Source organism: Ochotona princeps, chromosome 23 (genome assembly GCF_030435755.1).
Source record: "Ochotona princeps isolate mOchPri1 chromosome 23, mOchPri1.hap1, whole genome shotgun sequence".
Taxonomy (NCBI): Eukaryota; Metazoa; Chordata; class Mammalia; order Lagomorpha; family Ochotonidae; genus Ochotona; species Ochotona princeps.
In genome coordinates, this window is record NC_080854.1 from 3,579,870 (window position 1) to 3,600,897 (window position 21,028).

A 21,028-nucleotide genomic window follows, 5' to 3' on the forward strand; every position below is an offset into this window, starting at 1 on the left:
ATGGACGTTCTGACGTGCGAAGGTGATTATTCCTTTGGGTAATCTAGAAATATCCATTAGAATTAAAATTACACATACCGTTTGACCAAGCAATTCCACTTCTGGGAATCTATCCTATAGGGAAAAAAAGGACCAGTATGTAAGGATATACATACAAAGATGTTTACTGTAGCATCGTTCACTGCAGGGTGAGGAAATGCAGGCACTGAAAATGACATGGATGTCCATTAATAGAGACATGGTTAAATGAGATGTGGTCTGTGATGTGGAATATTATGTAATTGTTAAAATGAAAAAGGATAAATCTACCTACTGATTGAGAGGTGGGAAGAAAAACACCTTGAAGAGTGTTTCTTAAGACAATGTGGAAGCACTTGAATGTTTATGAAGGTAGGGAAGAAGTTAACTCAATCAAAGTAACACTCTAAGGATGAGGATGGAGACAGGGATCAGAAAGAGTGATGATATCTGCTTCGTACTGTTTCTCTAGCTCCCATATGCATACAATATTAGTATATTCATGAAAAATTGCTACTTTCACTAGCAGTAATAGAGTAGTATTTTGACATCTGTCCTTAGTAAAACAGCAGCAAATGAACAAACATTCTTTCTTGTGCCAGTCTCACCACAGCGCTCACTAAGGCCAGCTCTCTCTGCTATGTGTATCAGCCAGCGCTCACTAAGGCCAGCTCTCTCTGCTATGTGTATCAGCCAGGAAGTCCAGTTGGGATTGCCTGAACTCCATTTTCAAGGACTCCTAAATGGTCTAAAACACTGCCCTCCATTCCAGATGCAACTGGGATCCATTTTTTTTTAGCATTTTGGGTAATAATATTGAAACATTTTTTAAAAGAAAAGGTAAGTATGATTTTCAAAAACCCAACACATCCAAAACACTATCATTTCAACATGTAATTAATGTATGAAGCATTAATGAGATCGTTCACATTCTTTTGTCACTGTTCAATTCTAACCAACTGCAACGCAGGACCTCAATCAGTGACATGCGTACAACAATGAAAGAGAATGGTGCCACAGTCACAACTGGATGCATAATTTAAAGATTCAGTCAAAGAGAAAACCTTACAATAGGAAGAAACCTGCACTTTCTCCTGATGAGAGTGACCATGAACCTGGGCGCTGTGGAAACCAATGTCAGACATCCACAGTTGTGCTGAGGAGGGAGGCTGCAATAGGATGAAGAAATGCATCCTGCACAGCAATACTGAGCTCTGGGTCAATGCACACACGGAGCCCGGACTCCACTCGCAGAAGCTGGTAACTTTCCTCTATGTTATTCAGTAACTCAGGTCTTCCACTACCTGCCATCCAAAGTAGACTCACCGATAAGTTCATGTATGGACATTACCTATGTCAAGTACAAATAGAAGCATTTTCTTAAATGAACTGACTCAAACTTTTCAAAGATTCTTCCATTTACCTGTAATCCAGATATTCTTCTGTTAAAGCAGTTTCATGGAATAACAATTTCAGGAATTTTTCGAGAACAATTCTGAAGAATCCCACACACTCCCCTGGTGGCACAGGGTCAATTTTCACAGCGACTATACAAGAGAGAATACACTCCTAACCAACACACCTCCCACACACACTATCTTCTGTTTCTAGACCTGCTTTGCACCAACGCTTCTCCACCTTAGTACCACTGTCATTTGGAGCCTTGACTGAATATGGGCAACGTCCCCTGCGTATTTCAATGTTCACAAGCATTCCTAGTCTTCTCCCCACAGATGACAGAATAAACCCTACCTCATCCATCCCAATAGCTCTGACAATCAGAAATGTCATGATGCCGTCTACAGTGTCACAACCTTTCTGGCCGTATGAACCTCATTCACTGAAACTCACATAATGACTCTGTCAAGTCTCAGCTCTCTACTGCAGTTCTTTGCAGAAGAAATAAATATAGCTCCCACTGACTACAGCCCCAAACCATTATCTGAGCTGCTCCCAGAACTACACACTCAACTGCTTCCTTGGGATTTCTCTGAGGGATTTTTCTGACAAATGATCAAATCATTTATGCCATTCATCTTCTCCATCAGTACATCCTGGGGTTCATTCCTTCCCCATCTCCACAGTGCATCAACCTATTTATTGATATTTCTAATCCACCACTTATGCTAGATTATAATCACTGGCTGATTTTGACAGCTCCTCAATAGATTCAATGCAAGGCCAATAAAAGTCTCAACGTGTATTTTCTCATAGACACTGGCAGTCTAAAACCAAAGAACCTAGAATGACAAAAATAATAAGAAAAAAAGAATTTGGAGGACTAACACTACTGATATCATGATTTGTTCTATGGTTACAACAACCAAGTAAGTGTGACATTGATACAAAATAAGCCAATGGAATAGAAAGCTTGTAAATGGGTTCACATACACCAGGATAACTCATGTTCAAAGCACAAAACATTTAAGTGGAGAAAGGTAGAATGTTCAATAAATGGTGCAGGAATAATTAGATATTACAGGCAAAAACACGAACTTCATCTCACACTTCATCCTATGTACACAACTAGGTCAAAATTCAACATACATCTAAATGTAGAATCTAAAATTATAAAACTTCTAGAAGAAAATATAGGAGAAAAACCTTAGTGATCATGTGTTAAGCAAACACATTTAACTTGTAACACCAAAAGCATTTAAGGAACAAGTTGATAAATTAGACCTATTTAAAAGTAAAACCTTTTGCTCTTAAATAGATGCTGTGAAGAGAATCAACGCAAGAACTACAGTCTTGAAGAAACATTAAGAGATCACATGCACAAGCCAGGTTTCTCTTGTCTGCATGCCTCTAGTTATCTCAGACTGAGATTTCTAGACTTAGGGACATTCGCCTGGACTTCCAGTTTAGTACCCATCATCTGAAAATTCAGAAGGTTTTGAGTGTTGTGTTGGTTTCAGCTTTTAGAGCATATTCAAATTTTAGGTTAGGGATAGTCAACCTGCAGCAGGCTTATTTGTACAGACCAGAAACCTATTAAAAACAACAACCCAGGGCCCATCAACAACTGAATGGATAGTCAAAGTGCATCATAGGTTTTCAATAAGATAGTATTCGGCAACAAAAACCAGTTAACTATTAACACATCACAATGTGTCTCGATCATGCTGGAGGGGCGAGATGGAGAGTTTATTCTCTTGATGTAGAGGTGGTTTTTCTCACAGGTGAACATACATGTCAAAGTCTGTGAGACTGTATAGTTCATCGCATGCCAACAAAAGCAGTTTTCTGTAGTTTCTTCTTTAGTTTCTTTTTTTATTTTAAAGGCAGAGAGAAAAAGGACTTTCACCATTAAAGTTCATACTCCAAATGTTCAAAACCACTGGGCATCCCTCAGGAAGGTGCCAGAAGCCAGGAACCCAAGTACTTGGGCAGTCCCGTGTTGCAGCAGCAGCAGCAGCAGCAGCAGGGAAGTTGGGATTAGCAGCAGGTCTAAGACTCAAACCCAGACACTGCATTGCAGGATGCAGGCATCTCCAGCAGGGTCTTAACTGTGATGTAAATGGCTGCCCCAAAGCTATGTCTTCATCCAGACAAAATCAACAGTGCTACCTACTGGGGGAAGCTTTAACTGGCAGAGCACTGTAGGACTGCACTGTGAGACTCCCGATACTGATGGAGCCACCCAGGCTCCTCAACAGCATTCTGCTTTATTCTTTTAAATTCTAATGTAGACTCACACAATCAGAACGCACACAGCTTTGGTACACCGACATAACATAAGCTAATGATATTAAATAGTACATGTGGCAGACATCAGGATGTGGAAAGAGTAAATGGAGCCTCAGGAAATAACAGCTTCAACTGTCTGCTTTAATTCTTCTATGCACCTCCCAGACAACCAGCACCATTATCATTCATATCACAGTGTTAAAGATCTACTCAATTAACACCTTCAAAAAGAAAAGAAATAGAGTTAAGTGGTCTGAAACACAATCAGGTAATAAGCTTTTCTGGCTATACTGTTCACTGTCCAGCAGCGATGGACGTGGTGCACGGAGCCTAAAATGACATGTATGGACTACTGACTGATGGTCAATAGCTGAAGCTTATTAGTGGCATCAGACTTTTACAGACAGGGTCACATAGGATAAGGGAGGAGGTATTGAGCTTACATAGTTCCCATAAACCTTTCTAAGGAACCCATCAATTGTTTCCACACCCGTTTGGAAGCATCCTTTGTTTTGGTATATCCCATCAAGTGTTCTCATTCAAATGATATCCAGAAACTACACAAATGATATGCAATCAGTTATACAAATGGTATCCAATCAGCTGTTCTCATACAAATGTTATCCTATTGTTTGTAATCCTATGCTTGCTATCCTTCTAGAATCACGATGTCCTTCTACCAGAATCAACTGCATTTGCACAGAACTCCACCTGCAGGAGCTACCACTACTCTCCTAAGGTAGGAAAGCTGTGTACTGATCTATTAATTTTATTTCAGTACATAATGTCAAGTGCAGTTTTAAAACATTTTCCATCACTTGCGAGTGTTTCTTTAATCCAGAAGGACTGGTTTTTAGCATTTAAACTAATTCATCCTAGACATAAAAAACCTCTGCCTATTCTCACAGATAATTGATTCTTGATTTGCTAAGATACTAAACACAGGGCTTTATGCCCTGAAATACAAAACCCTTTGTGAACTCAATCCTCTCCCTCATACAAAACAAATGCTAATGCCTATTGCTTCAAAGAAAGCAGAAAAAAAAAAAAAAAAAAAAGACCAAGCTCTCCTTGCCTTATCCCAGCAGCCAGCCCAGAGAGAAGGTGTCCATCCTGCTACAGTCAAGGCTGTCTCTGGTCCCACAGCAGCTCCACGTGGAAGTCACATGGTGCTCACTCCTCCAGGAAATGTGCTTCTCAATTTCCTAAAGACCATCTAAAACATAATCTCTTCCTCAAAGCTGCCACCTCCAGGCCCAGAGCACACAGCATCCCAAGCTGCAATGGTGAAGGCTGCCGTGGGGAATCAGGGTTCAGGAAGATCTGGGAACGGTGGGAATGACATCACATAGGTAATTCCGTGGGTCTCCAGCACACACCAAGAGTTCACAACCATTTGTTCTGCCAGAATCAAGAATGCAAAAGATATGCTAGGTTCATGTTTTTTTTTAAAAAGTTGAGGACACTTTCACATGAACTGAACAAACACTTGTTGAAAGATCAAATGATTAGAATGAAGGCATTAAAAAATACATTTCAATGCAATATACATATTTGAACTTATTATCAGTATTTCATTCTTAAAAAAATAAAATAGGAGCAGGTCCCACAGTGCAGCAGGATTAAGCTGCTGTGCACAGAGTGCCAGTTCAAGTCCTAGCTGTTCTGTTTCAGAGTCAGCTCTTTGCTAATGCACCGTAGGAAGTGGCAGAGGTGGTCCAAGAACAATGATGCCATCAGCCATGAGACCTGGCTGGAATTCCTGATCCCTACCTTCAGCCTAGTCCAGCCCTGCCTATGACAGCCTTTTGGGGAGTGTACTAAAAGAAGAAAATAAGATCTATCTCTCTCTCTCTCACTCTCGCTCTCGCTCTCTCTGGCTCTCTCTCTCTATCACTCTTTCAAATACAATTTTATTCCAAATAGATCTACAAAATGTATCCATTAAAATAGATACTACTGTGCTCCATCAAAGTCTTGACACCTACTTTCTCATGCAAATCAAAGTTACATCCTATACCAATGTTTGATTTGGGTAGAATTTGAAAAAGTTTCTTGAAAGCTCTCATCTACTGGCCCAGTCTGTAAATGCCCACAATGGCATGGTCTCTGGCAGGGTAGGGGCAAGGAACCAGGAAAAAAACCGATGTCTTCAGGACCTGCACTTGTGGCAAGATGAAGTCAAGAACCCAAGCAGTGTTTTGGTAGGGGATGCGGGCATCTCAACCTCTAGGATAAATTCTAGCCCCGCATTTGTTGACATTCAATTCCCTGGTGGGGTAGAACCTTAACCTAACTGTGGTGTTTACAGGTTGGATCTTTAGGAAACGGCTGGCATTATACAGGTGCATTAGGCTGCCTTTCATATAAAGGAAAAACAATTGCTTTTACATTTTACACAGACTTCATCTTGTCACAGATTTAGGCCAAGGTCATCTGGGTGCCCCTGGGAGGAACAGTGTGGAGTTGCCAACCCACTCCGCAGCCACATCCTGAGTTCTAACAGGTAAGTATGGGAGAGCCACAGACACTATCTTAGAAATGACCCTGCAGGACTGTATGTTCAAAGAATCCCGTTCAAACATGACTCCAGGATCCTCAGGGGTCCAGGGCCCACCCTGCTGCAGCTGAGCAGACTGAAGAAAACTCGGACGCACATTTCAGGCACAAGGAGAGGGGGAAAAAAAAGCAAGGTGCAAAAGGCAAAGAGCAAGCAGTGATGCAAGGAGAAATGGGAGAACCAAGTGCAGTCTCTCCTCTTCAGGGGTCCTGTCCTGCCCACCCAGGCCCAGCAGGCTACCACACGATGGGGCCAGGAGAGGACAAGACAGAGCGCAGCCACCCCACTCACATGTCCACAGCACAAAGGATGTATTTGGCCATTGCCAGGGCCTGCAGCTGGGCCCAGGAGTCCCCAGTAGCGTGGCTGTCACTTTTGATTTGGCCAAGTCCACTCAGTTCCTGGCAGCGCCAGGGGTGTGGATGTGAGGTTTGCCCTTGGACTGCAGTGCCGAGTCCAAGCTTTTGAGAGGAATTTGGGGTGTTATCTTCCAAAATGTTCCAGGAAACCATGAGTCAGGGACCTCTACCCTTTATTTGTCCCCCTCTGTGGATGTCAATGCTAAAATGCATCTGCCTATAAGACAAAGAGTACACCTCTGCTGCTGTAGTTCTCAGAACCTCAAAGTCAGGAACCCCAAAACACTGGTACTCACGGCTCATAACCAGTGTGCTGTTAGAGCCCAAGCCAGTACCAATGCCTTGGCTTTGTCCATGCCTCACTAATCAAAATAAAAAGCAGGTGTCTCCGAAAGTTTACTACAAACATCTGCCCCGTGGGCAGCTGTACCCTCTCACCCTCTTTAACACCTTGTCTGTTCTCAAACACAATTTCAAGAGTGACTTGCATCCTATGAGAAAAGTAAAAGAGTTTGCTGCAAGAAGGGCCATGGACCACAGGATCTCTTCCCTTGTGGGCTGAAGTCCGACCATGTTAGGGAGCTGCAACACATACTGGACCCTCTGTTAACATGGTGATCACTGCAGAGTACAAGCCAAGGTCCACCCCTAGAGATAAAGTCACCTGCCCTTCGGTGTTCCCCATGGACACAACACAGCCCTGCCTAAGACACTGTCCATACCATCTGGATAGGAGAGGGCACATGTGCCAGTCTACTCCGTGGCCATCTGTCTAACACAACACAATTTGGGGGGAAGAGGAGGAGGGTATACATTCTGATATGTTTTATTTATGAAACAAAACACTTGGTGATGTGGGCAGGAAGGTGGTAAAGAACTGAGAACCCTCCGCTTCTATGCCACAGTCCTGCATGTATTACCCGAGAACACATGCCATCTTGGCAGATGCCAGGGTCCAGCTCATATCCAACACAGCTTCAGCTCAGGACACATGCTCCCATCATGCACCAGAGATTTAAAATGCGATCATGAGATTTCAAAAAAAGAGAGAAGGGGAAGTAGGTGGTCCTCAAGCCCTGCCCCAAACCCTGTCCCTTTTGAAGATTCAATGAAGTGCCACCTCAATCACACCAAAGAATGACCCTGAATTTGGTTGACCGTAGTTCTGCCTCATGAGCTTGCCTGCACTCCCATCTGAGACTGAACGCCCCCTTTGCCTTCATTCAACTTTGCTTCCTTGCTCAACTCTACTTCTCCTCCCTGGATTGTTTCACACACAGAAATAAGAACTTGGACAAAGTTTAACCAGGAGTCTCCTCCACAATGCTGGGACACTCCTATCCCATACCAAGGTCTGTAGGATTGAGGCTTGGCTCTGCATTTGATTCTAGCTTCTTGATAATGCCAACCTTGGCAGGCAACAGATGCTAGTCTAAGTAGTTAGGTTCATGCCACCATCATGGAAGGCTTAGCTGGAATTCCAAGTTCACATTCTACTGCATGTCGGGCACTGCCCTAAGTACTTACATATTAATTGATTTGATCTTCTAAAGAATTCCAGAATATCAGAGTTCCTCCATTTTATAAATGAGGAAACCAAGACCTACAGAGTTGAAGTAACTTTCTGAAGGTCACAGTGCTGGTTAAACAGGAGAGAAGATTCAAGTCCAGACTCTGGGCTTCTGAGGCCAAGCTCTGAAATGTTCCTCAGTGATAAGCTACAGGTGAACGAATCTGACCAGTGCTTTTAGTGAGCAACCAGAGATGTCCACCAGCCTCGGCCAGCAGCTCTCTAACGGCCCCTTGCTGAACAACGACGCTCCCTGAAAAATCCTTCCCAAATGCTGTTTGATTCAGATATGTTAAGAAATATTCCAAGAAATACCACATGCATAGTTCCCTTCCTGCCTTTGGGGATGCCACAGCCCACTCCACCTGCCTACGTAGCACCCGAAGCTGTTCAGTGACTGGCATTGTGGAGTCTCCTTGAGGATTGGTGACACACACAGGACATATACGCATAGACACCCACATTCACACAAACACACATGCACACATCCGTGCACACATTCGTGCAGGCATGCCAGAGATGCAAAGTTGCATTTTTGAGGGTGTTTAGAAACACACATATTTTGATAAACATGACACTACCCCACCACCACCATTAGCTCAACAATTTCCGTGGGAAAGGACTAAAGTGTTCCTCTAATTGGTAAAGGTAAGAAGCTAGAGCAAACATTGTTTCTATCTCCCCAAATTCCTTCCTACCCACTTCGCAGAAGATGAATGCAAGCATGATAAGGAATGCTGCAAATCTATGCCAAATATCAACCTAGCTATTCAATGAATATATAAATGCAATTGACATTCCTTCCCAGTCTGAAATTCTTTCTTCACACTCAGGATATATTACACTGCTCTCTTTTTATATAAACATGCCACTTTAAATGCTAATTCTGCTGCAACACTCAATTTTTTCTTTGTTTGTTTTTGGGTTTCTAACATTCAAAATGACACTGGACTTCCATTTGGCTTCAACAACAGATATTTTGAATCTTTACTTCAATATTTGCAGGTGGGGGGAGGTAAAAAGCACAGATGGGAAAACTAAATTTATTTTAAAACTTATCCAAACATAGTTTATATGTCCTTTATTTTGCTTGAATTAAATTTCTTCATTCTCTTTCAGGAAATGCTCTCTTCACCTTGTTGAAAAATCTCATAAATCTATTTCAAATCTGCTGCAAAAACAAGGTGATTCTTTCTCCTTGCATTCTAGAAATAACCTCATTTTACTCAAACTACTTTTCTAAACAGGCAGCCAAGGCAGTATTCTCAAACATATCAGGCTAGAATGTAAGTCCACTGTCGAAAAAAAGATACAAAGACCTATACACACCAATTACATCAGTTCAAGCCTATTCAATCAGTTAGAAGGTGACTTTCAACTGTACTTCAAAATGAGGACTTCCAACCTTACAAATACCCTAATCCAATGCACACAATTCAATCTATCTAATGCAAGACTGACCCATCCTCCTAACTCCTGCAGGCTCAGCTCCACTAGCGATGGCCAGGGACTACCAGGCTTCACTGTCTCCATCCTAAGCAGCCTGACAGTGCCATCTCCTTCTCATCCTCTGTTACCTGGATGTAAAAAGGCAAAACGAGGGACAGGTGAAATAAGTTCATCATCCTTGTCATGCATTCAGGTGACAAAATGCTCCTCGACACTGGCTCTCCTGTCCAGCAGCCTTGTCTCTCACCAGTGCACCGGGAGCATGTACCAGTCAGCAGCATCTGCTGTGCTCACTAGTGGCACCTGGCTCAAAGAGAAGCACATCGTTGTGAGGCAGTAAAGGGAAGACATCTTTAAGACCCACTTGGATGAATTTCCAGCTTAGGGATGGATGCCTGGCCCTGTGGCAGGTGCATTTAACTTGGACATGCCATCTGGGAGGAGGGAAGGGAGCTTTCCAGGAGCTGCCTTGAAACCGTCACCTAACAGTAGACATCTACTGTGGACCCTTCCACGGTCAGTCCTCCTAAATGCCAACCAGAGTGATGATGACAGAAAAAAATAGGAATGGAGAAGGAACATAAAAATGCTATGCAAGGGAGATTGCTAGTAGAAACCAACATCATCATTAGTTCACGATGTAGAGGCCAAGACTCTTGAACTGCCTTCTCTGGTACCTTCGATGCCCCCAGCAGTTCCTCAGCACACAGACACATACTTCCCCAGGTGACTGTGTTCAAGAGCAGCTACTCAGGATTCCAGCTGCTGGACATCCTGAAACAGTATCTTCCAAGCATGTGTGACCACACACACACACCTGAGTGTCAGTTGCTGCTTCCACTACCCCAGTGACAGCTGCCGATAAAGGCAGTGATCACAGAAGTACAGGGTGCCACAAACAAGGCAGAGGAACCACGTTAAGTAGCAGGGAGAATCTGTTTGCTGAGAATGGACAGTGCGGTTTCCTTCTTTGTGTAAACAGAAGCAGAAGGAGAGGAACAAGAGAGTTGGCCCTAGCCTATTTCCTGCCTCTCTCTCTAGGGTATAAACACTACCATGGGCACTCCATCCTGGAAAGCTGTTTATTCAGGCAACTGTCAAGTCACTGGGGTGGGTGTGGGGCGGGGCAGAGTCCTTTACAGACAGACATCTGGGTGTTCCTCATCACCCATTAGCTCACATTTTGGGCTTTGCCATTTTTTGCACTTGTTTTACTTGAAAATAAGCTCCTCTCAATTTTTCCACTTAGCAATGTCACTTAGGACTAAAACGCCAAATGCGGGTGAAGCCTAGATAAGAGACCCCCAACACTAATGGCACTTTCAGAGATTTAGGCAACTCGGACTAGTCTTAGAAAAGTCAAACTGGGGGAACATCAAGAGAGGGGCTACACATTCCACACTGCATTCAAAACGTGAAGGATCCGTCATCAGAGACCCAGCCACAGACTGAATGAGCCAGTCCTGATCTAGCAGGTGCAGCGACTGGAAGCAGACAGAAGAGGCAGGGCACGTTCAGGTGGCTTGCAGGAGGATCACTTTGTAGTGACGGGGAGACAGATTCCTATGCATGCTAGGGAAGTTACACCATTGGTCCTTTTGTTGAACCCAAAGGCCAGTCCACTAAAAGCCGCTCTCTTAAAAAGGCTAAAACTCCAAAGCTACAGTTCGGAAGTTAAATATCACAATGTGTCATTACCTAAGGCATTATATCAATGCATTATCTTCTACTCCCAAGTGGTACATGATAAAGCATTTCAGTAATAAAAAGTTGTCATAATTTTTATGATGTTTGGCATTAAGTCATAATGCTACAGCAGCTGACAGTCCAATTATCATAAAATCTCACTCATTTGGGTCAGTCCTCATCATGAGAGAAACAATCACCACCAACAACAAAACATAAAAAACAAAGCCCATAAAAAACCCACAAATATGGTATTTGTTCCTATGTAAAATAAATTAATATTTATCTTTTTCTTTTATTTTCATGTCCCCATAACTATTTGAATTGTACTTTTATATAATCACTACCAATTTTAAATAAAAATATCTCAAGAATATCAAAGTGTAGAGGGCATGCTATAAACACACAAGCAAATTTCACCTCTTCAAGCATATAAAGTTCTCTGTAGAGTCTTCCCAAATCTCCTGTCTCGTTCTGGCTCCTGGTACATAACCTTTATCGCAAACTTGCTTCCTCTGCATGTATTACACTTTACATATAAATGTTTTTACTCAGCAACATCACGGTGCATTGTTCTACATACTTTTCAATCTTGTCATGTAAATGCAATCTCTTCTCCAGAGTTTGCTTTGAGTGCTTGCTCACCGTTGTATGTTTTATCATTATACCTACTGATGTATCCCCATCATTTTATCTGCCACAATTCTATCACTACTTTGATAAGCAGCTAGGAAGAGCAGAGAATAAGACAGCTTTAGTTCCAAAGGAGAATGACAGAGGAAGGGTGAAAAGAATGTAGGATCAGAAGTCTCAATGCATGGCTGCTCCTGGCAAGGAGTGTGTGGCTAGCATCCCCCCCGGCAAAGGAAGCTGGAACACAGGGAGAATTGGGAGTCCTGGAAGAGCAGGTGGCTAGAATGACTGGAAACTTTTAGGGAGCTATTGGGTTACCTATTAGCATCTTCCCTTGATTTCTTTTATCTATTGCTCTGAGCATCTTATAAAGAGGTCACATTGCCTTTGCAAATTTTGAAATGAATAGGGAACAAGAAGTTTTTACCAAAAACAACTGTAAATTATAAATTAGTGAGAATTTCATTTTTTCTAGATGTATTAGTTTGCCTTCTCAGACTTTAAAATAATACCATATGTTCTGTGTTCTTTTACTTGCAAAAGCTTTCATTTAAATGTTTTTATCAAGTGTTTTTAAAAATCTTGCAACTGACTTAATGCTTACTTAATACTAAAAAAAAAAAAATCCCACAAATTGTTTCAAAATGATGAAAATGCAATGCTAAGGCACACCCAGCACGGCATATAAATCAGAAGCAACAGATCTAGCGAAATAAGATGCTTTCTTCCAAAAGTACAGTCTTCCTGACGAGTTCAATTACATTGTCATGTAACCAAAGACAATGAGGCAAAATGCAATGTACTGTGTGCAGTTGCTGACTGTTAACATGTGAAGGACTCAACAGAACAGCAGGACCACATCGTCAGTCCTTCCGGGAGGCTTAAAAGATTTGAAAGTATTTATGCAGGAGAAATTTGTGCAGTCAATAAAACAAGCAAGCTTTAACAATTTCAATAGGCAGGTACTAGGATGTGGGCTAACACTAATACCTAAGAGTGCACTTGCGTCCTTCTTCATTAGATTTTTATTAAAATCACTCTAGCGTTTGTTTTAAAGAGCATTTTCTTCTTCTAAAAGTCGTAAAACAAGCTTACATGAGGAGAATGACTGGCATTCTGCTTGATGTCATGGAAAGCGCTGGGTGGCCTGCGTTTCAAAACTGCTATATTAGGCATCATTAATTCTTTAGGGAGTATTTGTTATAACAGAAAATAGAAAATAGCACATTTACTTTTGGTTTGCTTCACTTGGAAGTATTAATTGTGCCAGAATTCACTCAAATGAAGGTAGCTCTGCATTAGTCTATCTTGGCACCTGAATAATCAGCTAGTTTTTGCTAGGGAGAATATTTTAAATGATTTGCATAATTTCATCCTTTTTCTTACTATGTATTCAAAATAGTCTCCAAATAAGTTTCACATCCCTTGTTTTACAAAAGAGCCTACTCTCTCAAATAGAGGAAATTAACATTATCTTTGGCCAGTATGCATTTTCACATCAACTCATAGCTATCAGCTAACATCAAAAGAATTGAGATTTACACAACTGCTAAAAGAGAAAAGTCCCTTACAGAGATACAAGGAACTTAACTTGCTAAGTAGCATGATTCTTATACTTAATGGCAGAATAAAATGATCACTTTAAGGTAGGACCATGATTTTTAGCTCCATTTTATAATCTTGTGAATTGTGATCTTCCTGCCTTTTTACTTGTTGAATATGATGATTAGTGGTAAATTAACTTTGTGAATACAGAGTGGATTAGAATTATGTCTTTGCAAAAGCTAATCAATAGGGGAAGGAGGAGGCAAGAGAAGTTTTACGAGCTGCAGGGGCAGAGGGACATGTGGCTGTCTTCTTGAAACTGGACCTATGGAATGCATAAAACCTGTTCTCTTCTGATTCATTAAAAAAATAATAAAATGGATGGGAATTCACTAATATGATAACTCAGAAATAAGATGGTGACATTAAAAAAACCTCAAAGAAAAGCAATTATAAAGCTTAAAAGCAAGATTTAATCATAATTTTAGTTTCAAACAAAGATTTAGAAGGAAAAATATCTAGGGTATTAAAGCCCTTAAAAAAAAGAATCAAGAAAGTGATTATTTTTCCCTACAGGAATGCTTTATGTAGTTTTATTTCTATTTTTCTTATTTGTCACTATGATGGAAAACAACAGAGGTTTAGACACTTCTAAGTTTAAGCAATAAAGCCCTAATTATGATGCAGAAGAAGCAAGTGTTTAATTGCAGGAGTGTTTTCTATGGGAAATTAGGACAGCTTTATTCCCCAGCAGCAGGGAAGGGAGCCAATGACCATTAATGTGGGCACATTCTCCAAGAATGATGCTCAGGAGGCTTTTCAGGCAGCCTGAACCTGTCCAAAAGCAAGCCACACCTCCACTGCAACTGACTGTGCACAGCTAATGAGCACCAGGTGCCCCCGAGCAAAGGCTGGCCACTACCAAACTCTAGCTAACAGAACAAAATCCCATGGAAACATTCGCCACATAGTTTGCTAGTCCTCCACAATGTGATCTGCAGGAACACATCTTAAAGCTGCCCCATCTGACAGCTTCGCTAACAGGAGTCAGACACCTGATCCAAAAGCCTCTAGACCGGCTTTTACACAGTTCCAGTTGACAACAGCCCTACGTTCACTGTAGTGGGATTCTAAGGGCAGTTAATTCTATGTTCTGCAACTTGTTGGCAAAAAAAGACCCAACTGTGAATGATGTAAATGTGCTACTGGCTTTACAAAAAGCTGAAACACTACATGGAAATTCAAGTTGTTTCATACAAATGTCACTTTAATATAAGAATCCTGCCTGAATCAGGATTGGCTGGTAATATCTTCATAAATTCCAATGCGAACATACATCATTTACTCTGCATAATATCCATCACATAAAGAAGGATCACACATTTCCAGCAAACAGATGACTACTCATTCTTGATTCAGATCAATTTATTCCATCTGCAGACCAAATTAATAGACTCTCTTGATTATACAATAGGATTTTTTTAAAAATTAGGTTCTCCCAGGAATAAATATGCATTTTGATTTGCAGTATTTATGAATAACACTCCAAAGTTATCATGAAATCATTAGCATTGGACTTTTTCAAATAAATTCAGAGTTTTCTGTTTTCTGAATTGTATTGATAATCATTATTTTTTTCAGTACCAATTAAAAACAAAAAAACCCGATCAGGCCGAGAGGAATCCGGACCAGGAAGTATGCGAGAAGAAAACAAAATGCAACTACTTACAGACTGCCTCTTCTGGGGAGACTCAGCTCCTTCTGTAAAAGAAAGGAAACACATGTAGGAGATGCCCCAGCACACGGAGACCACGACACCCAGTGGAGAACACAACATGTACCATGCTTGGCTTGGCAGTCTCTATAGGGGAAATATTCCAACTCTGGAGCCTTTCTCACACTGTTCCTTTGACCCAATGCATCTAAGGTACAAACAGTTTATCTGTATTTCAGAGGACAAAAAGCATCAATCCCCTCCAAAGCATCTACAGTAAAATACCAAGTTGAGTTACACAGACTATAATTGAGCCTGTGGGAAGTCTGAGTAACCCAGGCACTTCAGCAAACAGGAAACAGAACTCAGAAGTAAGAGACATTTTGCAGGGCAATTAAATGCAAGTTGAGATGAAAAGAGCAATTAAATCAGAAATAAATTCATGCAAAACAGGTGTATACCACAGATTATTAGTTTAAAAAAAGATAATGTAAAAGGTTTCCTTCTGGTATTATTTCTCAAAACACATGTAATGCATTACTTGGGTTATTTAAAAAGTAGATCCAGGAGCCTGTAAAAGATAACTAGACACCAAAACAATGACTGAAGTATCTCACAGCTTTAAAAGGGTATACTTTAAAAATAAATACAATAAAATAAAATGCTACTCTGACACTGATCTCAAATTAAGAACATTATTTATCTAGTGATCAAAGAGAGGCTATGGAAAATCAAAGAAACAAAGCAAACAAACCCAGATTCAGAAACATCCCTAGCCACTAAGGAAATTATTTAGGAACCCAGCAACTCAGAGAGTGACCACTGGGTAACAATAATAAAAGAAGAAAAAGCAAGAGGTCATTTGGATGTCAGAACAAAAAAACAAAATGAAGCGCACCATAAATTCAGAAGATTCGACTGCATTTGCTTGTTCCTTACTGTAATTCTCATCTCTTCGTTGCCTTCCAGGAGGCACCAGTACTGATGTGAAAGGAGTGGCCTCCCTTCTCATTGCTCCCTCCCACTCTCAGGTCTCTAACACATCTTTCCTGAACCATTGGTTATGGCTAGGAACCTCAGATATCACTTCTAAATAATGTCATTTACTCCAGCACAGCTTATAGGAAATGGCCTCTGGGGTATCAGCAGACAAAAGGGGGCCCTTGGATCTATTGCCTTAAACACAGGACATCTGATTTCATAGCTGGCAAACCTATTTCTATCCAGGGTGACATCTCATCATCTAACAGAAGAACAGTCTACACTTGGAGAAACGAAGTATCCTCTTTCCCCCAGTAGCAGACATTTTCTTGTGGAGGGCAGCAGGGCTCAGTGGCAATGTGCTTTACTTGCTTTGCTTTGTTTTTGTCTTTAATCCTTGATTATCCTCAAGAAATTACAGTGTTTGCTGAATCTGGCTCCCTGAGTCTGAAACACAAATATACCTTTATCTACCAAAGACAAGAAAAGGCAAGAGAAAGTCCCTGGCCAAGACAGGTTTCCTTAGGAACCAAAACATTAACAGAAAATAATCAGTTCTCTTTAATAGAAAACAATGAGCAATTATCTACTTGTGTAAGTTTGGTCATGACAAGCCCTGAAAACTCATTTTACATACAGGTTAAAAAAAGAAAGAAAGAAAGAAAGAAAGGAAAGAACTTTTTATAGGGCCAGTGCTGCCTGTGAAACCGATATCCTACGTTGGAGCGGGACAAATTCAAGTCCTGGCTGCTCCAATTCCAATCCAGCTCCCTGTATAGTATGGACCAAGTAACTGGAGCCTGACATCCATGCTGCAGACAGACATGAATGGAATTCCACGCTCTTGGTCCTGACCTGGCCCAGCCCTGGCTGTGGCCATCCGGGAAGTAGCTGGAAACTCTCTTTTTCTCTCCTCCTCTCCCTTCTTTTTCCCTCCCTCCTTCCCTTTCTCTCTCTGTAACTCTGCCTTTCAAATAAATAAATGTTTTAAGACAGAGCGAGAGAATTCACTAGAAGAAATAACTCGCTAGACCATTTCCTTCAGAAAGAAACTGAGACCCACTTCATAGCCAAAGGACTTATGTCGAAGTAGGCTAATTCTGCTCTGTCCAGTAAGTTGATCTGACAGCAGCATAAAAGATACCTGAGGTGTTAGCATTAGCAAAAAATAAATAAATCAGACGTCACTGCAACCATGAGCCTATGCAGACAGACCACTGAGAACATAGAAGAAGGAAACAGGTAAATGAATGAGTTCAATAGCTTAAGCACGTTCCACCAAATGACCTCACCATAACCTGGCAGCTTTGCTCTAAGGGAAAGCTGCTGAAACAGCAAGATAAGGGATAAAAACCAACCCCGTTTCTGAGCAGAAGTCTTTCTAGTTGGTCCAGAATTATGAGTTCTAAACAAGGAGAAAGGTTACCATGGGTAACCAGGTTCATGGTTCCACGCAACAAGGGTTCCAATTCCCAGACGTGGAGTAGAAGACATTTAATCAACCACTGTCAACTGACCTACAGACACCACGCTAACCAAGCTGAAGGAGCTAATCCACCTGACGGCTTGAATGTCAGGCTCAGGCCTGGAAACTCAATTTGGTAGCAAATTGGAATCAGATGCGATGGTAATAAAGTGAGAGAAATGAATGTGCCGTGGCCAAGACCTTGTGAACGGCAGCTGCAACAGTCTGCATGTACAGGGAGGGCTGAACAATCACAGACTGAGCAGGGAGCAGGCAGAGCCCTCGGGCTGGGGACCACATGCTGATAGATCCCCACTGGTCTAGGAACAAGAGTTCAGGAGTGGCTCTGGTGGCACTTACACACTTGTCCTCACTTTGCTTTCTTAATGACAGCATCAGGTCACCAGCACCTACTTAGATAATTAGATTAGACATGTGGCATTGGTTTGATTCATTCACCACAGCATATGCTGGAATACATGGCCCACGTGTTCAAAATGCATTGTCAGGTAAGAGAGAAAGGCAGGATGAGAGGAGAATGGACAAAGGGAAGAAGTAGCAGTCATCTGAGCTGAACAGTTACCACTGGATTAAAGTCATCCTTAATGTAGCAAAGACTGAAAATTGCTATTGAATATTCACTGTCTTTGATAATCTTTAGGGCTTCTCTGGATCATTATTTGCTTGATACCAAATCCTTAGCCACCTTTCCAAAAGTGATAACTAGCAAATATCCATACTGAAGACAAAGATGCAATAAAATTAACCATATCTGGAAATCCTATTATTTTATTGACATCCCTTAAGGAGATCTGAGGATACCAACCAGTTATTTGAAACCCTAAAGAAAATTCATGGAGATCTAGAAACACCATAGAGACCAGGCAAATGACTGTCCCTTTGTCCCAGCATGCTTGGCCTGCAAAACAGAAAATACCTTTTTCTATCTTGAAGACAGTCAAATGCTAGTTTGATACATCCCAGCAATTTCCACAGGAATTTGCAAATTATTTATTGGAACTAATAAGTATTTGCCAGTGATACATACACAAATAAAATAATATAGTTACCCACGTCACAAATGTTTAGAGAAATCTCTGAGGTATGCTTTGTGAATGATGGGTAAAAGTGTGATTGAAAGCGAACAAAGGAGTTGGTGTTACAAGCAGTGGTTTAACCCGCTGCATCCTGTTGTCAGAATGCTGTTCAGCTCCCAGCTCTGTTTCAGACACAGCTTCTTGCTAATGCACCAAGAAAAGTGGCTGCTGACGGCTCAAGCATGTGGATCCACAAGGGAGACCCGGATGGAGTCCTTGGTTCCTGGCTCAGGCCTAGCCCAGTCCTGCTTGGTGAGGGCACTCGGGAGTGAAATCAGCATGCAGAGGATACCTCTTCACATCCAGCCACTCTCTCATTGTCACTTTGCCTTGTGAATAAGCAAATGAAGAGAGAGAAAGGAGTTATAGGTTTTTAAAGAGAGAAAGGAGATTTACGAAAATTGAAGTAACGTGTAATGGTATTTTAAAAATCAGAAAAATTCAAATTAAAATTTAGGTTTAAAGGTGGGCATCTGGTGGAGTAGTGAGAGAAGAGGGGCTGTTTAAGAGCTGCATTTACAGAATGCATAAACTCTGTGTTCTCTCTGTATTTAATGTTAAAAAGTTAGACATTGACATCCCACATCAGAATGCTTGGGTTCACGTTCAGTGTCTGCTCTCAATTTCAGTTTCCTGCTAATGTGTATCTTGGGAGGTAGCAGGTGATAGCTGAAAATAGTTGTGTCCCTATCACCATTACAGCAAGCCTGGACTGAGTTCGTGGCTCCTGGTTTAGAAGCCCAACCTGCCCACTGCAGGCATGTGAGTAATACCCTAGTAATTGGAGGATTTATCTCTACTCTTCAAATACATTTAAAAAAAAATGTTTATTTTGGTGGGAGAAACAACTGAAATCCATGCAGTTTTCTCATGATTCACCTTTCCAGGACCCTTTTAAAGACACACAAATGCTCATCCCCTTAAATGACAGACCTCAATTCTCCTCCCTTGCAGGTGAGAAGGGATTCCAAGACCCAGAGCACAGAACAGGAACAACGGAAGCAATATGGTGGAGAAATCACCATATAATCAAGTGTAACATTGCCATGCTGGTTTCAGATACCTTCCTCTGAGAAGATGTGAAGCACACCTCACTCATAAGATATTCCTCGCACAAATCCCTAATTCCTATAGAACCAAGGAAAAGCATCAGGCAAATCCAAACGAGGGACATTCTACAAAACAGCTGCCAAATATTTGGAAAACCTCCAAGCTTCTTTTTTTTAATTATCTATTTTATATTTGAAAGATTTTACAGAAAAAAAGGAGACACATCTTCCATCCACTGGTTCACTCCAACACAGCCACAGTGGGGCTCAAACGATCCAAAGGCAGGAACAACTTCTGGGTCTCCCACGTGGTCCAGGGGTCCAAGGATTTGACTATCTTCCCCTATTTTCTCAGGCCATAAGCAGGGAATCAGATCAAAAGTGGGGCTGCTGGGACTAGTATCGACCCCAAAATGGGATATCAGTGCTACAAGTAGAGGATCAGCCTGTACTAACACCACTGGCCCCTCCAAGCTTATTTTAAGACAATACTTACAACCATTTTTTAAGGAAATTACAGAAATCGCCTAAGTAAGAGAAGAGCAGCTAGGATCAGCACTGAAGTTGTGAAAAGTTGTAAGGTTAGAGATTTTTACACAAGTTGCCAAAAGAATGAATTATAAAACATGAAAGAGAACTCATGGAGGAGGTCCCAGGATTTGGCCTCGGCAAAGAAAGCTAGAGGGAAGAAACATCTTCTCTCTGTTTGGACAGGTGATGTGTACACAGACCGCTTGCTCTAGAGGTCCTCCAGGCAGGCATTTCCAAACAGACCACTCAATGGAAGAACCTGAGTGCAAACAAGAGGTCAGGGCTTTGGTGAGACCACGGAGTCACCATCATCCAGGATGACACAGAAAGCCAGGGGACTGGGCAGGACGAGGAAGAGAGACCCTGTATCCAGACAGAGGGAGGCACAATTCTCTGCATTCAGGGCCTTTATCACTCAAAATCTAGAACTGATGACAGCGTGCCAGAGAGGTGGTCTGCATTCCCACACTCCCCCCAGTCACTGGTGTCCATCAACAGATGACGTGATCTGTCAAAGGTGGTATGTAGTTGGCACTGTGGTGTTACAAGCTAAGCTCAGCTCCGGCCATTGTGGCCGTCTGGGTAGTAAACCAGTGGATAGAAGATCTCCCTTTTTCTTCTTCTCTCTGAAAATCTGACTTTCAAATCAAAATAAATTTTTATTAAAAGAAGTATCTGAAT

General features: G+C 41.6%; 1 protein-coding gene across 4 annotated transcripts in view; it reads right to left on the reverse strand.

Annotated features, from left to right (window-relative positions):
- Positions 1-21,028, reverse strand: part of MAST4 (microtubule associated serine/threonine kinase family member 4) — a 606,692-nt gene that overhangs the window by 267,709 nt on the left and 317,955 nt on the right. For 2 of the 4 annotated variants that reach the window (XM_058679963.1, XM_058679961.1), the window contains exons 4-5: positions 15,240-15,271; positions 79-114 (exon numbers count right to left, since the gene is read on the reverse strand). In XM_058679963.1, coding sequence (XP_058535946.1) covers positions 79-114; positions 15,240-15,271 — 68 coding nt within the window. The remainder of the gene's footprint in view (positions 1-78; positions 115-15,239; positions 15,272-21,028) is intronic. The other 2 variants (XM_058679964.1, XM_058679962.1) reach the window with 1 other exon arrangement.